This window comes from Cricetulus griseus, chromosome X, assembly GCF_003668045.3.
Source record: "Cricetulus griseus strain 17A/GY chromosome X, alternate assembly CriGri-PICRH-1.0, whole genome shotgun sequence".
NCBI classification, from domain to species: Eukaryota; Metazoa; Chordata; class Mammalia; order Rodentia; family Cricetidae; genus Cricetulus; species Cricetulus griseus.
This window is the reverse complement of record NC_048604.1, coordinates 122,134,069-122,151,059: the sequence shown is the minus strand read 5'-3', so window position 1 is coordinate 122,151,059 and position 16,991 is coordinate 122,134,069. Positions and strand designations below refer to the sequence as shown.

Sequence of the window (16,991 nt, the reverse complement as noted above, 5' to 3'; positions counted from 1 at the left end):
ACCAAGCACAGCATATTATGTCACTATAAGGTCAGGTACTATAAGATGAGGTCATCAAAGCAGATGCCACAACCCAGTAGGAGGGAAAGGGTCCCACAAGCAGGTGAAAGAGTCAGAGTCAGTCCCTGCTGTGACTATTAGGAATCCCACAAGAACACCAAGCTAGTCAGTCATAACATATATGAGGAGTATCTAGGTCAGACCCCTAGAGGCTCCCTGGCTTCTGTGAGCCCCCATTATTCTGTGGGTGGTGTCCCTGACCACTCTGATTCCTCTAATCCCTTTCCCCACTCCTCCACAAACTGTCCTATCTCCGCCTAAAGTTCAGCTGTGGAACTCGGTTCTTCTTCCATTGGTTGCTGTATGAAGTCTCGATGGGCTCTGCTAGGTTCTGGTCACGGGACACTCTGCACGCAGGACAAACTGTAGGCTGAAGGTTATGTGTCTGGCTTGGTGTCCCATTCCCTCCACCTGAGACCTTGTCTGGTTCCAGAAGATGCCCAGTTCAGACTTCATGTCTCACATTACTAGGAGTCTTTGCTAGGGTTAGTGCCATAGATTGCATAGAGTTTTCCTTACACAAGGTTTCCCCAAATGTTTCCCCAGACCATCCATGAAATTTATTTCCCCTTTCCAAGGAGATCCTTGCATCCCCCCTTGCCCTCTTTGTTATTTAACCTCTTTGGGTCTGTGGACTTTAGCAAGATTATGTTTTAATTTACAGCTAATATCCACTTACTAGTGAATACATACCATGTTTGTCTTTCTGGGTCTGGGTTACCTCACTCAGCATGATTTTTTTCCAGTTCCATCCATTTGCCTTCAGATTTCCTGATGTCATTGTATTTTTACAGCTGAGTAATACTCCATTGTATAAATGTACCACATTTTCTTTATCCATTCTTCAGTTGAGGGGCATTTAGTTTGTTTCCAGGTTCTGGCTATTATGAATAAAGCTGCTACGAACATAGTTGAGCAAGTGCCCCTGTGGTATGATTGAGCATCCTTTGGGTATCTGCCCAAGGGTGGTATAGCTGGGTCTTGAGGTAGATAGATTCCCAGTTTTCTGAGAAACCACCATGTTGATTTCCAAAGTGACTGTACAATTTTGCACTCCAACCAGCAGTGGAGGCAGAACATGGGGTTTTTCAAAGGCAACTTCAGAGGGCCTTCACAGAAGTAAGCATTTTGAGGCAAGCAGTTTTAACAGAAGCTAAGTGGTTAGGTCGAGGAGGTTCTGTACAAACAGTTTAACACAACCTGCCCTTTGGTTCCTAGAAGAGAGCTGGGTAGTTTTTCATGGGATTCTCCATCAAGGAGATCAGATTCTAGTTAAACCTGGAGTGGCCTCAGGAAGAACAGACTCTGCAGTCTTTTGTCCTGTCACAGGACCAGTACTGCTTTCAAGGGCCTCATTTGTTATTAAAAAACAAAACTAAAGACACTCATGATAGGTTTTCTGTCCCTGATGATACTAGCAGGATGCAATGGGTAAGTCTGTTAAATGGTTAAAGACAGGGTGACCTTAGTGACATCAGTAGGAAACCTATTCAGGGACAGAATGCTCTGCCTCTGGCAGCCAGGAAAGACTTTTTAAGAAGAGATGACATTTTGACAATCCTTTATTTATTTCTTACATTCTTCTGAGCTCGGATTATTTTAAGGAAATTATAAATACTAGAAACTCAAGAGTTTTGATTTGCAATATCTTACCTAGAACAATTTTAACAAAACAAAACAAAAACATATGGCTCCCAGGATATTTCTGTCCTTGTGACTCTACCAAAAGCAGTCTCATCAGGGTTATGACTGTCTCTTTGATGACAAATTCAGGGTAAAGTCTCAAGGCTCATCTTCACTTGGTTTATCATTGGCATTTAACCCACTTAATCATGTCCTCCTTCAAATGCCTTATTTACATTTTCCATGACACTGAACCTTCCAGGTTTCTTCCTGTCTTGCCAGATAGTCCCTTTTGGTCTTCTTTGCTAATTCTATAGCATCTTCCTGAATTGTAACATGGGGATATTTTAATTTTCAAAGTTCTGTTTTGGATTTCTTTATTGCATGATCACTCAATCCAGTATTAGATTGCTTTAAACACTAGCCATCAGCTGTCATGTGTCATATTTCTATATCTAGCTTTAAACTCTTCTCTAGACTTCAGAGTCATACATACCATCACCTGTTAATCAACAAGTCTGCATGTTTGTCTCAAACTTAGCAAACTGAGCATGAACACTGGATTCCTGTGTGATATTTGGGCTCTGTTTTGTATCCCAGTATATAAAGCTCTAACTGTCCATTTCCTCAGGCTAAATGAAGTTATTAGCCATGTGCCCCATTTTACTGTATCCCATATTTAATTTATCCACAAACCTTTTATGTTCTACATTTTCATGCTCTCTGCTTCCAGGCATTGGTTTTGGGCCACGGTCACCTCTTGCCTGAACTGTCACAATATACCCAGTGTAGTACTTTTGTATGGCTGTGGCTATACCTAATAAGAGGGTCAGGCATGTTTATTTTGGTTCATAGCTTCTGAAGTCCATTTAGAGGATCTCATAACTTTATTATTTATTTATTTGCTTATTTACTTATTTACTTACAGGGGGTATACGAAGTCATAGAACAACTTTCAGGAGTCAGTTCTCTACTTTAACCATGCAGGTCCCGAGGATTGAACTCAAGTCTTCAGGCTTGGTGGCAAGCACCTTTACCCTCTAAGCTGTATCACCAGCCCCTACTTATGATTTTCACCTCATGTGTTCAGTTAGTGATCCCTAGGCTTGTGTAAAGCTAGATTTGTGTGGTGTCTGGCAAGGTAAGGCCAGACAGGGAGGTAAAAGAGCATGGAAATCGGGAGTACAGGAGGGAATTGTGGGAGAAAGCACTGATTGCTAATTGGGATCTTTGAAGGTGGAAGGTGGGAGGGTGTGAAGACTGTGACAGAAGGAAGAGTCTTGGTCAGAGGAAGTTTTGCCTGTTTGTGATGTCTAACACTCAGGTATCTTTATGTGTCTCAGGGATGCGACATACACAGGAATTCATGGGAGGGAGAGGTTGAAGCTGTTAGCTCCTGTACCAGAACCCATAATTCGAGGAGGGGCAGTTGCAACCTGAGTGTGGAAACTGCTAATTGACCGTAGTCACTCTTGTTTCTTCAGCCGTGTGGTTTTTCACTACTTAATCCATCTTCTGGACATCCTCTTCTCAGCATCCTCATTCATCTTCCCTAGAGCCTTAGTTATGCTGACACATACATGGCATACCACAGCTTCTGAGGGTTACATTGCTGCCAAGATAACTTCTCTCTCTTCAGTCCCCCCCTCCTCCTTTGGGGTTATTTCTTTATTATGACAGGGTCTCACTCTGTGGCCCAAGTTGATCTGGAAGTTGCCATGTAGCTCAGGATGGTCTCAAACTCTAGCCTCCCAAACGCTGGCATTTTGGATGTGTCATACCAAACCCATTTTCTCTTGGCTTCTTTAACTGACCTATTTATGTGGCATTTGTCCTAGGGAGTGAAGGATTGCCAAACTTTGGCATTATGTAATTCACCTTCAGAATTAAAAATAAAGCTATGTGCAGTCCAACATATCCATTATATACTTAACAACTCTGCCAATTGAATCCCAATAAAGCTAAATATTTTAGATCCAGTTGATAAAAGGGGAAGTTCATAGTAAGAAAAAAAGGAACAAAGTGGTGTCCTTAAATTTGATGCTGAGTCTAGGGCCTTCTTTTGTTGTTGTAGTTGCAAAGTGTTTCAGAAGCTCACGATGAAGTCAGTGTTGTGCTGTCAAACTGAGACTTTTCCTTTACAGAAATGGAGAAGATAGAATGGAAATCTGTCATCATACTTGGAAATAGGACCTCAATGTTATCGTGCAGGGATTTTTTAATGGTGCATTTTAAAAATTAAATTTATTTATTATTTGCCCTCCATTCGCTCCTCTCATTCCCCTCCCCAGCCACCTCTCCTCTTCATGCCCACCCCAATCTGCTCCTCCCTGTTTCTGTCCATGGATGTCAACAAAACATGGAATATCAAATCACAGTAAGACTAAGTAAGCACTTCCCCTTGTGTTAAGGCTGGGCAAGACAACCAACCCAGTGTGAAGACTAGGTTCCCAGATTCCAGGTAAAGAGTCAGAGACAGCCTCTGATCCCACTGTTAGGAGTCCCACAAGAAGACCAAGCTCCACAACTGTCACTTATGTAGAGAGCCTACATCAGTCCTGTGCAGGCTCCCTGGTTGTCATTTCAGACTCTTTGAGCTCCTGTGAGCACAGGTTAGTTGTTTCTGCGGGTTTTCTTGTGGTGTTTTTGACACCCCACCTCCCCAGTGTTTCTACAATCCATCCTTCCCCTCTTCTATAGGATTCCAGGAGCTCCACCTAGTGTTTGGCTGTGGCTCTCTGCATCTGTTTTCATCAGTTGTTGGATGAAGCCTCTCTGATGACAATTGGGCCGGAAACTAATCTATGAGTATAGCAGAATATAATTAGGAATCATTACATAGAATTTTTTTGCCAATCATGTTTGGTTCTATCCTAGGTCTCTGGGCCATCCAGCCTCTGGGTCCTGGCACTCCAGGCAGTATTAGGGGTAGGTTCACTTTTGTGCCATGAGTCTGAGGCTAGACCAGTTCATTGCTTGGCCACTCCCACAATTTGTGTCACCCTTACCCCAGCACATCCCATGGGCAGGACAGACTGTAGGTCAAAGATAAATGGCTGGGTTGGTGTCCCAGTCCCTACACTGGAAGTATTGCCTGGTCAAAGGAGATGGCCAGTTCAGGCTATGTATCTGCTGTTGCTAGGAATCTTAGCTGGGGTTATCCTTGTAGATTCCTGGGAGTTTTCCTTGCATCAGGTTTCTACTTGACTCTGAAATGCCACCCCCATTTCCAGTCAGTACTCTCTCTCTTCATCCACCTCCAACCAGATCCCTCACTTTCCTATTCCCACTCACCCACTCATACCCAGGAGATCGCTTCCATTTTCCCTTCCCAGTGAGATCCGTGCATTCCCCCTTGAGCCTTCCTTTTTTACCTAGTCTCTCTGGGTCTGTGGATTATAACATGGTTATCCTTTAGTTTACAGCTAATATCCACTTAAAAGTGAGTACATACCATGTCTATCTTTCTGTGTCTGGGTTACCTCGGTCAGGATGATTTCTAGTTCCATCCATTTGCCTTCAGATTTTCTGATGTCATTGTTTTTAACAGCTGTACCACATTTTCACTATCCATTCTTTTTTCTTCTATTTTTTAATTTAGAAACAAGCTTGTTTTACATGTCAATCCCAGTTCCCCGTTCCCTCCTACCCTGCCCCCCACTAAACCCCTATCCCATCCCCTTTCTGCTTCCCAGTGAAGGTGAAGCCTTCCATGGGGATCTTCAGAGTCTGACATCACTATCCATTCTTTAGTTGAGGGGCATCTAGGTTGTTCCCAGGTTCCGGCTATTACAAACAATGCTACTGTGAATGTAGTTGAGCAAGTGTCCTTGTGGTATGATTGAGCATCCTTTAGGTATATGCCCAAGAGTGGTGTAGCTGGGTCTTGAGGTAAATTTATTCCCAAGTTTCTGAAGTACAGGGATTTTTATAAAATTTTAAAACAACTTTAATAATATATTGTTATTCCTTGATAATTTCATACAAAGTATCTTCATTAATTAACCCCCTAACTCCTCCAACAACTCCTCTGACATTCACCCCTCCTCCTCCCTCCCCCACTTCATGTCCTTTTTCTTTTTGTTTTCCATTTTTATTTAAATTAGAAACAAGATTGTTTTACATGCCATTCCCAGTTCCCTCTCCCTCCCCTGCCTCCCACTAACTCCCAATCCTATCCCCTTTGCACACCAGGGAGGGTGATGCCTTCCATGGGGGATCTTCAGAGTCTATCATATCCTTTGGAGCAAGGCCTAGGCCCTCCCCCATGTGTCTAGGCTGAGAGAGCACCCCTCATGTGGAATGGGCTCCCAAAGTCCATTCTTATGCTAGGGATTAGTACTGATCTACTACAAGAGGCCCCATAGATTTCCAAGGCCTCCTCACTGACATCCTCGCTCAGGAGGTCTGGATCAGTCCTATACTGGTTTCCCAGCTAGCAATCTGGGGTCCATGAGCTCCCTCTTGTTCAGGTCTGCTGTTTACATGGGTTTCACCAGTCATGGTCTTGACCCCTTTGCTCATCACTCCTCCATCTCTGAAACTGGATTCCAGGAGTTTACTTCAGCGTTTAGCTGTGGGTGCCTGCTTCTACTTCATCAGCTCTAGGATGGCATATAAGGTCAATCTCATTATCAGGGGAACGCATTTAAGGTAGCACCTCCACTGTTGCTTAGATGGTTAGTTGGGGTCATCCTTATAGATCTCTGGACATTTACCTAGTGCCATATTTCTCTTTAAACCTATACTGGCTCCCTCTATTATGGTATATCTCATGTTGCTCTCCTCTATTCTTCCCACAACTCAACCTTCCTGCTCCCTCATGTCTTCCTCTCCCCTACTCTTTCTCCTAGCTCCCTCTCCCCTACCCCATGCTCCCAATTTGCTCAGGAGATCTTGTCCCTTTCCCCTTCTCTGGGGGACCATGTATGTCCTTTTTTTTTTTTTTTTAAGAAGATTCTATCTTGAAGCAGATGTTCTGGTCCTGTTGATCTCACAGTTCCTCTGCCACCTCTTCCTTGATGTTGCCTGAGCCTTAAGTGTAAATGTATTAACCCGGGACAAGCACCCATGATCAGTCGATCTGTGCGTTTTGACCAGTTGTGGTTTTCTGCAATCCCTGTCTGCTGCACAAAGAAGTTTCTTTGATGAGGGCTGGAGCTACATTTATCTGTGGATGTAAGAGCAAGCATTTAGAATGCAGTTAGAAAATTATACTTGTTTAGTGAGGTGGAAGTATTAGGTTCTCCTTTAGGGTCTGTAGTCTTAGATATGAAGTTCCATTGAGTGGACCTTAAGTCCAGTTAGGTGACTATTAGTTAACCCTGGGCTATCTAAGTACCACTATATTTTTTTAAAGTTTTTTTCCGTAGTTTGGGGAATAGGACCCCAGGCCTTATGCCCAAGGCAGACACTCTACTACCAAGCCTGAGACAACCCAGCTTGGAAGGAAGACATCTTAGTTCAGGTAGACATGGTAGGATTTAATCTGTCTCAAGAGCCTCATGTAACCAACATGGTAGTTGCATCTCTTACAAATCTGCCATCTTCAGATGATCATCTGCTTTTGAGTCCATGCTACCAATCTGTCTTCAGATGTGTTACATTATCTGGCCTCTGTGTCTTAGCTTTGACTGTGAGCTTGACACAGATTAGAATCACCTGAAAAAGGATTCTCAATTGAGGGACTTTGTAGATAAGCTTGGCATGTTGGCACATCTGTGGGGGATTATCTTGATTGCCTTACTTGATATGGGAGAGCCCAGCCTACTGTGGGCATTGCCTAGGCTGGCAGTCCTGGGCTTTAATTGGAAAGCTAGCTAAACATGAGCCAATGATTGAGCAAGTCAGCAAGCTATGTTTATTGCTTATGCCTTCAAGTTCCTGCTTGAGTTCCTGTCCTAACTTTCCATATATGGACTGCGACCTAGAAATGTAAGCCAAATAAACCCTTTTCCTCCCCTAGGTTGCATTTGGTCAGAGGATTTTATTATAGGAACAGGAAGTAAACCAGGATAGCCTGAAGCCCTTGGGAAATCTTTAATGGCTCCTCCCTGATTGTTTTACCCAGATCAAATTTTAGTTTGGGCAGCCATTTAATGTATCACTCGAGGTTTTTGGACTTCCTAGATCTGTAGCAGTATTGTATTAAGTAGATATACCATAGCACCAGAATTTAAAAAAAAATTGTCATATATGCTGGGTATGGTGGAACACACCTCTATCCTTGCTTCCAGAGCAGCTGGGGCAAGAGGATCTCTTGAACCCAGGAGTTTCAGGTTGGTCTGGATAACATCCTTCCGTATATGTGCACTGCAACTGAGATCACAACCACTCCAGCCTCCCTGCTTTCCACGGCTGCATATGATCCTGCCTCAGCTGCTTGGTCTTGTGAAATGCTAGAGTATTGGATGTTCAGGAAATTAAGGTTGACTGTGGAAAGGACTCCCCTCCAGTGATGCAGCTTCCATGAGGCATCACTCATATCAGGGTAGGACTTTTTGGAGATGCAGCTGCTCGGGAGTCAGCATGCTCTTATATGTAGCCCCAACAAACTCATTGGTTCATCAAGTTAGACTTAGATAGACAAATTTCTTTGGTGTGTCAGTGCCCTATCCAAGAAAATAGATATCGCTATGTATCTCCCCACGAAGAGTCATATAACAGCCCTTTTACTACCTGCCAATTGGGATGTCTGTGTGTGTGTGTGTGTGTGTGTGTGTGTGTGTGTGTGTGTGTGACATTTTAACACTTGACTATATCAATACATGGTATTGTAGACTTTTAAATATAAAGCAAACACAATTGAGGTGTCTTTTTACAATTGGCAGGCACTGAGATGGTTGCCGTTTATCATTTTTATAACATTGAAGGGCATCTGCTATCCAGCCCCTTGTGCTTATAGGCAAGAGACTCTCAGGAGAGGCTTTGCCATGCCATGGACTATACATAATTTTCACCTTGCTAGGAGATACTACCTCTATGTTTCCATTGGTGGTCCTTGCCTTTGTCAGCAGCAACACTTGTGGATTGAATCTGGCCTTCATCCTTCTCAACACCTGGCTTTACTTGTGACTTCTTTCTTTCAAAAAAAATGGTGGGAGGCAAGGTCTCACAATTAGGAGAGTTGCGAGGAATTTTCCATTATATTAATGTTGGTGAGGACAAGATTTTGTTTTCTGTTTTGGTGAATGTAATGCTTAGGCTTCTGTGAAAAACAATGGCTTTCTTTTCTGAAGTTAATACATTTTTTCTGCATTCTTTACAAATAAGGCAAATAGGCCAATTAGCAAACCAGTGTTCTAAATGTTCACTTGCAGTAATCTTTATTTTGAGCTATTGTAAATAGCATGGACTCTTAGCTTTATTCTTACTGCTTTTCAAAGTCTTGAATGAGTTAAAATAAACTGAATTTAAAATGTGACACCACTTTATGGCTAGAGATTGCTCACAGCACTTGACACTTCCTGTGTATTTTGTGATAGGAAAAGTAAGCAGAGGCAAATGTATTTATATTGGACAAGCCTTAACTGTCAGAAAAATCAGAAATAACTTTGGACACTTTTTAAAATTATTGTCTTGTTTACTCACAGATGGGAAAGGAGAAGTTCCATAGATCCCAACACTGGGGCTTTTGTAACAATATCAGGATGCTGGTGAGTGATGAGAAGCCTGGAATAGGTGGAGATCTGCTAACTGGGCAAAGGATAAAGTCTAAAAACACCGTATTTCCCAAAGGAGATGGAAACGATGTACCATCCTGGGTAGCTTTTGATAAGCAGGTAAGTCACATGACATTGAAGAGACATTCAATTCGTTTTACAAGTGGATATGAGAAAAAGCACACACACACACACACACACACACACACACACACACACACACACACACAGGTTGTTTCATTTTTGGCTTTTACAATACTGCCTTTATGCATAGTATTTCTCCCAATTTATTTTTTTTGTAAGTTGACAAATAGAAATGTGTGCAGTTGGCCCTCTGTGTCAGCAGTACCCATAAGACATGGATTCAACTAACTTGCAATCCAAAATATGTGTCGTGGAGTACATCTGTGCTGAATATCTATGGACTTTTTTGTTCGGTGTTATTTATTCTCCATCCAGTCTTCCAGTCTCTTTTGGCAGCTATTTACATAGCATTACATTGCACTATATGTATCATAGGTCATCCAGAGATAAGTTTGAATACTAGAGACTATGTGGAGGTTTTATGCCAATATTACATTATTTATGTTAATGGACTCCAACATCCTTGTGAACCCATGGAACAAATTTCCTGCAGCTACAAAGGGATGATTATATATTTAGGATGTAAACCACGTGTTTTTGAAATATGTGCACATTTCAAATGGCTAAGTCAAGCAAACTAACATGTGTATTACATCAGGATTTTCTGTGGTGAGAAGTTGTTTTTGTTTTTTGTTTGTGTGTTTTGGTTCTAAAGACAGGGTATTACTATGAAGCCCTGACTGGCCTAGAACTAACGGTATAGACTAGGTTGGCCTTGAACACCATGTAGGCCAGGCTGGTCTGCCTTTACCTTCTAAGTGCTGGATCAGAGGTGTGAGCCACCATGTCCAAGAATGCTTAAAATCTATTCTCTGTGGGCCATGTGATACATCTCTGGGACTTACTCTTTTCCATCCATCTTTAATTTTGTATCCTTTGACCAAGGCTACTTCCTGCCTAGTCTTACACACACACACACACACACACACACACACACACACACACACACACACACACACACAGATACCCTAAACAAAGAAAAAATATTATTGCTCTGTTGTTTCAGACAGGGTGTATTTATTGCAAGTTATCAAATGCTTATGTTTCCCAACTAATACTTCTCAACCTGTACCTCTTCTCTGTCTTTCTACAGACAGTAAGAGTCAGGTTGCTGTGTCACTTTTGCCTAGTGAATTGCCATTGACTACTTTTGTATGTTCTAAATGTGGCATTAAATAGCAATTCTAAATGTGGCATTAAATAGCAATTGCTGTACACTGCTTATGGTTATCTACATCTAAGTACCACAGTGTGAGATGATGAGAATTGTTGATGTAAAGGGAAGAGGTGTGGTTATAATGGCAAGAGTCTGAAATTTCCTTTGAGATGGGGGTCTCATTGTAGTCTAAGATGGCCTCAAACACATTTATATGGCCAAGGTTGGCTTTGTACTCCTGAGCTTCCTGCCTCTGTCTTATGAGTGATGATACTACATATGCACCTGGCTTATGAATTTTAAGGTATGTATTTGCAAAGAATATACAAAGAGATACAAGCAATATTTGAAAAGGGGGGTGTAGTTTTATGTCTTCTATTTTTTTTCTCTCTCTCACTCTAATACTGGGGATTGAACCTAGGCTCTCAAACTTGTTAGGCAAGCACTCTGCCACTGATGACACCCCCAACCTTTTAGTATTTACAGCAGAGACAAAGATCAAAGGAACGAAACACAAGGTGAGTGGTTATTTTCTGTAGGGCAGCACATGGATGTGTCATGTTTACAACACTCCTGAATTACAGCTTCGTGTTTTGTTCTCTAAGAAGAGCTTGTTATGTTATTATAGGCCTTGTCAATTAAAAAGAAAAGAATTCAGGACTAGGTAAAGAATTCAAATCACAATAAGCTCAATGTATCAAGTGATTATTTTTTAGTAGGTTTTAGCATGGGTTGGTTGACAATGCCCTGAAATACGGTGGAAGTGACATATCCCCATGCCATCTATGATATGACACATTAATTAAAGCCCAATTCTGATACTTAAGAGATCTAACAGATCTCAGGGAGGCTTCTTTCCTGGGAAAGCTGCTCCATTTTCAACATGGGCCAATATTACTTTTTTTGGTTTTTCGAGACAGGGTTTCTCTGTATTGCTTTGGAGCCTGTCCTGGAGCTCGCTCTGTAGACCAGACTGGCTTCAAACTCACAGAGAGCTGCCTGCCTCTGCCTCCCGAGTGGGGCCAATATTACCTTAAAAATTGTTTTTCCATGTCTGGTTCTGTGTTGGACTTAGAACTCAAAAACAATTTCTGGGCTGACTGACTTGGAGCAATTATGCATGGATTCCTGTGATTCTGTATCTTATAGAATATTTAATTTGCAAGGGCCAAAGAAAAGATTCTATTTTTGCTTCTTAAATCAAAAAGAGGTTGTTGATATTTTTAATTCACTATGGAAAAAGTAACAGAGCCTATAACATTCTCTTGGATTTAACTTTGAAAATTACTTTTACTTCATAGTTTTCTCACTATTTAACATATGCCTTTCAAGATGATTTTGCAGCCCTTCAAGTACTTATAAAATTATGTAGCATATTTCATGAAGGTGAATTATATTAGCCTCAGACTTCTTGAGAAAATGAAGTGCTTGCTCATTTCAGATCTGACTAAATGCAAAGTAATTCTTTTGCTTATTTTGTTGGTCAACATCAATTAAATATTCATTGAGCTTTAAATGAGACCCTAAGACTATGAGATATTAATGTGCCCTGACAAGATTGTGAGCGACACAGCAGATTCTAGTTAATACCCAAAGCAAATCATAAAGTGCTTCCTCCATTAGTGGGTCTGCAAAACAAGTCAACACCTGTTAATCATTTGTTTTCTTCAAATGAGACACTTGCAACTTGTTGCCAGCTTTTCCAATACTGCTAATCCCAGGGATGTATATAAGGTTTTACTCTCAAGTAATACAAAATAAAAATGAAGGCAATTCTTTGGAGACCGTATTCAAATGAGTGTCGTAGTAAATGTTATTAATGCGCACCCAGTTCCACAATAGTGGGTATGTTCCCATTTCCTAGCTGCAGTGACTGCTTTCCCAAGCAGCTCACACTTGTAATCCTCTCTGGAGATTTGCCCCTGGCTGATGGAAGTTGAAGCACCCAGATATGAAAGGATGGGGCCCTTCTCTAGGATCTGACAAGATTAACCAAAGCCAAGGAGCTCTGCTTCATGCCCTCAAGGTGAGACAACTCTGTGTAGTGATGCAGGCTCCCTTGTACATCAGGCATGTGTTTAGCCTGATCTGTGAATGCATGCTTGCTTGACTTCCTTCCCTTTCCTTTGCTGCTTCTAGCCTTTCCTTACAAATTTCTCTCAAGAGAAATCATGTGTGCCTACCCTGTTTCAGGCTCCACTTTTGTCAGCCCCAGCCTAGGATAATTTTACAGTTTATATCCGTGATTCTACAAGACCAGTTCTCCAACACCTGAGCTATGGAGCCTATATCCGTGATTCTAAAAGTGACCATCAAAATACTCTGGTTAGATAACCATCACCTGACTAATAGAGAAAGTTATATTTGCAGTCACCCAAAATAGCCAGTATGTGTTATCCTGCCTGGTCTCTGAAGTGAGCACATCTTGTCAGTTACCTTTCGTTCATTTGCATTTAATTTTTTCAGGTGTACTATCCGTTTTATTCAGACTGAAAATGTGCCTATTTAAAACTGTTCAGCTCCCAGGTTTCTTGTAGCTAGTGTTGTCTGTGCGATTTGCTTCCAGTTAATGATATATATTACACTTCCCGCTAATGATATGTGTTAAGCTTTATTGGGTGGGCTCCTGGGACAGTTGTTTTTCTAATGAAAAGAGTCAGGCTCAGCTGGTGTAATTTTCCCGTTCTTCACCCTCTATTTTCTTGTCTGTAATTAGTACATAATTCTTCAGTTCTGGTAGCCATCTTCTGAATACAGTAGAGATAAATGGGCCGGGCATCCCTTTTGGCATCATAGAGATACCACTCCAGGCCCAGGCTGACTGTCTCTAGGCTTCCTATGTGAGAAAAATTAACTTTTATCTCAGAAGCTGTCAACCTATAGAGGCATATGGAAATGTGGTAGAGGTGTTCCAGTTTGCCACAAAGCTTGAGGAGTAAGGTTGGACTAGGGCAAGGTGAGAGAGGTACTTGTCTTAGGGTCTCCATTTAAGGGAAGCCTCAAATTTAGCAATCATGCTTGATAATATTTGTTATAATGCATTTAAAATTTAATATAAAATGTCATGATTAACAAAGTAACTTTAAAAAAATGATAGGATAAGTAACTGTGCCATGCCATCCACACTAAGCCTGGGGTGAAAGGCTTGGCAGTATTGATTTTTTCCCCCAATCTTTAGTGTTTTGATATTTTGTTCACCAGGATTTTTTGACAGTAATTTTAATGTTTTAAAGTGCCTCAGTCATGGACTAGTATTTACTGGGAGGTCTCCTACCAGTGACTGTCTGGGTGTCAAAGGAGCATTGCATATCTTTGCCATGTGAAGCCAGCAACCCTGTACTGCATAGAATGGCAGTCATGCTCCTGTTGAGAAAGTCTTGTTTGATTGAAACCCTTGGCACTGTGGTGATTGATGAAAGCACCTAAAACAACTTTGCTTGATATTTCCAACCTATGAAAAGGCTGTTGATGTCTTGACCTCAGCTTAGGAAAAGAAGGCCAGACTAAAAGACCACTCTAGAGTCATGTTGGAACACAGAACATGAACACAGCTAAGCTTGGTGGCTTGGACATGCAATTCCATCCACTCAGGTGGCTAAGGCAGGAAGGCATTAAGTTCAAGGCCTGTCTGGGAAATGGAGTGAGTTCAGGGCCAGCTTGGGCAACTTCCTGAGACCCTGCCTCGAAATGAAAAAAAGAAAAAAGAAAAGCAAGCAAAAACAAAGAAACAGAAACCAGGGCTAGGGCTATAGCTCAGTAGTAGAATACTTTTGTAGCATGAGTGAGACCCTAGTTTCAATCCCCAGTACTAGAAACAGAAACAAACAAACAGAGAATGTTGTCCAAACCACAAAATGCATCATGTACTCTTAATGGTTCCCAGCTATCACTCCAGTACCAGTACTATGAGGAAACAAATAATTGTAGTCAATGTGCAAATAAGGAATTATAGATTCACAAGAAGTGCAGTGGGAGCTAGGATCTGACATTGAGTGTTGGAAGTGCTAGTTCTAGAGATATGGATCATTAATTATGCGTGTGGCTGTAGCTTAGTCACTTTACCTCTCTGAGCATCAGTAGCCTTGACTTCATGTAATTTGGGGCTTGACTAGATGATTTCTAAGAGCTTTGTGCCTCTGGCCACCTAGGACACCTTGTTCATCTTAGAACTGGGCCTAAGGTTTTAATTATATCAGGCTGAGATCTGGTATTTAGCAGTTTGTGATATGTGATGATTAGTTACTATTATATATAATCTTATGGTTAGCTACTTTTATAAAAAGTCAAAATATTTAGAAGTGTGTAGATGACTAAATGTTTTTTATGACTTTTATCTGGATATTAAGCACCATTTACATACTCTACAATTACGCTCTCATTTCTTTTCATTTTTCAATGGCATCTAGTTAGCATAATTTGTTTGCTATTTCATAAATGATTCTATTATAGAAAGTGCCACGATAAAGGTTGATTTTATGGGGGTATACATGCATTTAAAAGTAATATTTTTCCATTTATTAAAACATAATTATAATTAAAACTACTGACCTGACTACTGAATTAGAATTTTAATAACTTTACATTAATTGACCTTGAGTCTATAGTGAGCTAATTATATAGTATTTTATGAATCTTTCTACTTTGGACAATATAAAAATAATTCAGTACCTTGGGCTGCCTTGATTTTCTTTGTGTGCATGTACATGTACAGGTGCATTCATGTGTGTGTGTGTGTGTGTGTGTGTGTGTGTGTGTGTGTGTGTGTGTGTCTGTGCACGTGCGCACGAGCGCACATGAGTACACATGTGTGTGAAGGTCAGGGGTCAATCTTCGGTATGGTTCTTCAGGAGCCATCCACATTGTGCTTTGAAATAGTCTCTCACTGGGATCTGGAGTTCACCAAGTAGGTTTGGCAGGCTGGCCTTCAAACCTCAGTGCTCCCTACCTCTGTCATCAGTGCGTGCCACCCTGCCTGGCTTTTAATGCTGGAGATAGAACTCATGTCCTCAAGTATGACAATCATTTTGTTCACTGAGCCCTTTGACCTAAAAAAAGAGCAAGTTGTTTTCTTATGCACTGCTTCCTTAGCATGTGTCAGAAAAGACACAGGGTAAGACTGGAGCTTGTGTTGGGGATGTTGTGGATTCTTCTGGATTAGATATTGTCAGGAAGAAGAGTGCTTTTCTGATTGGGCATCGTACCACATCTCTTTGACAGAGAGAGCAGACCAGAAGGAAGCTATTGCTCTAACAGGGAGAAAAGCAGCTGTTACCCTATGAACTGGGAAAGGGGCGAGTTTGACTTATTTTGGTCTGGGATATCATTCATTTTCTGTCTGTGTTCACACATGATTATAGGATTTGTCTTGTTTTTTTCTTTAGTCATCATAGTCATAGAGTGGCCTTGTCTGGTGCTGTCAATTGAAATTATTCTTGTTCCCCAGGGTAGCACCAGGCCAGCTGACAGTATTAGGTGGGTAGGCCTCAGGGATGACTTCCTTTTTTTTTTTGGTCCAGTACCAATGAAAATTTCAATTTTTTCTGCAGGGGGATTTAGGACTGGTTAACTACATTAAAATTTCACATGATTAACAAAGAATACTGCATAAATATAGAATGTAGAAATCTTGCCTAACATCAATTAGGTAGGTATATTATAAAATACAACCATTCTATCAAATTAAAAGACAGTTCACTTTGAAAATTGTCAGATACAATACCTTTAAGCTGTACCTCAGATTGCAAATGGAAACTTTCCCATAGGTTTATGTAATATTTAAATTATCTGATTCCTGCCAGAAACATTTTTTTATAAGAGACCAACATGTATAATTATAACAGTGTAATTGCAGCACATTGCCATTGAATTCCCATGTTTTACTCCCAATTATATAAATCTTTAGCTATTTCGCTTTAGAGAAGAAATCAAAAGGCTTGTCTGAAATCAAACATGTCATGCCCCAAATTCTCAACTATATATTCTACTTTTATCATTACGAGCAAAGCACACAATTATAGTTTAAATTTGTTAAAATGACAATTTCCAATTGCATTGTACAATGTGGGTTTCTTTAATATCCTTTTGAAATTCAGAAGGCATTTAATTAAAAAATATCCTGAAACCTGGAATAAATGTTTTTGGAATTAAAAGAATGAGGTTCATAGTGAGTATTTTACTAAAGAAGAGTTTGGTTTTTTTCTAACCTTGAATTTAAATCCTTGACAAAATTTCAAGACCTTCACCATAGGCCTATGCTTTGTTTTTGAAGATTTTTATTTCCATTGTTTATGGGGATGCCGTATGTGACTTCAGGTCCCCATAGAGGGGCCAGAAGAAGGTGTGTCAGA

General features: G+C 40.9%; 1 protein-coding gene across 1 annotated transcript in view; it reads left to right on the top strand.

The window, feature by feature from the left end:
• The first annotated feature begins 4,897 nt into the window (after positions 1–4,897).
• Positions 4,898–16,991, top strand: part of Efhc2 (EF-hand domain containing 2) — a 140,033-nt gene continuing 127,939 nt past the window's right edge. Inside the window, exons 1-2 of the mRNA XM_035449769.1 lie at positions 4,898–5,074; positions 9,276–9,464. Of these exons, the coding sequence (XP_035305660.1) occupies positions 4,898–5,074; positions 9,276–9,464 (366 nt within the window). The remainder of the gene's footprint in view (positions 5,075–9,275; positions 9,465–16,991) is intronic.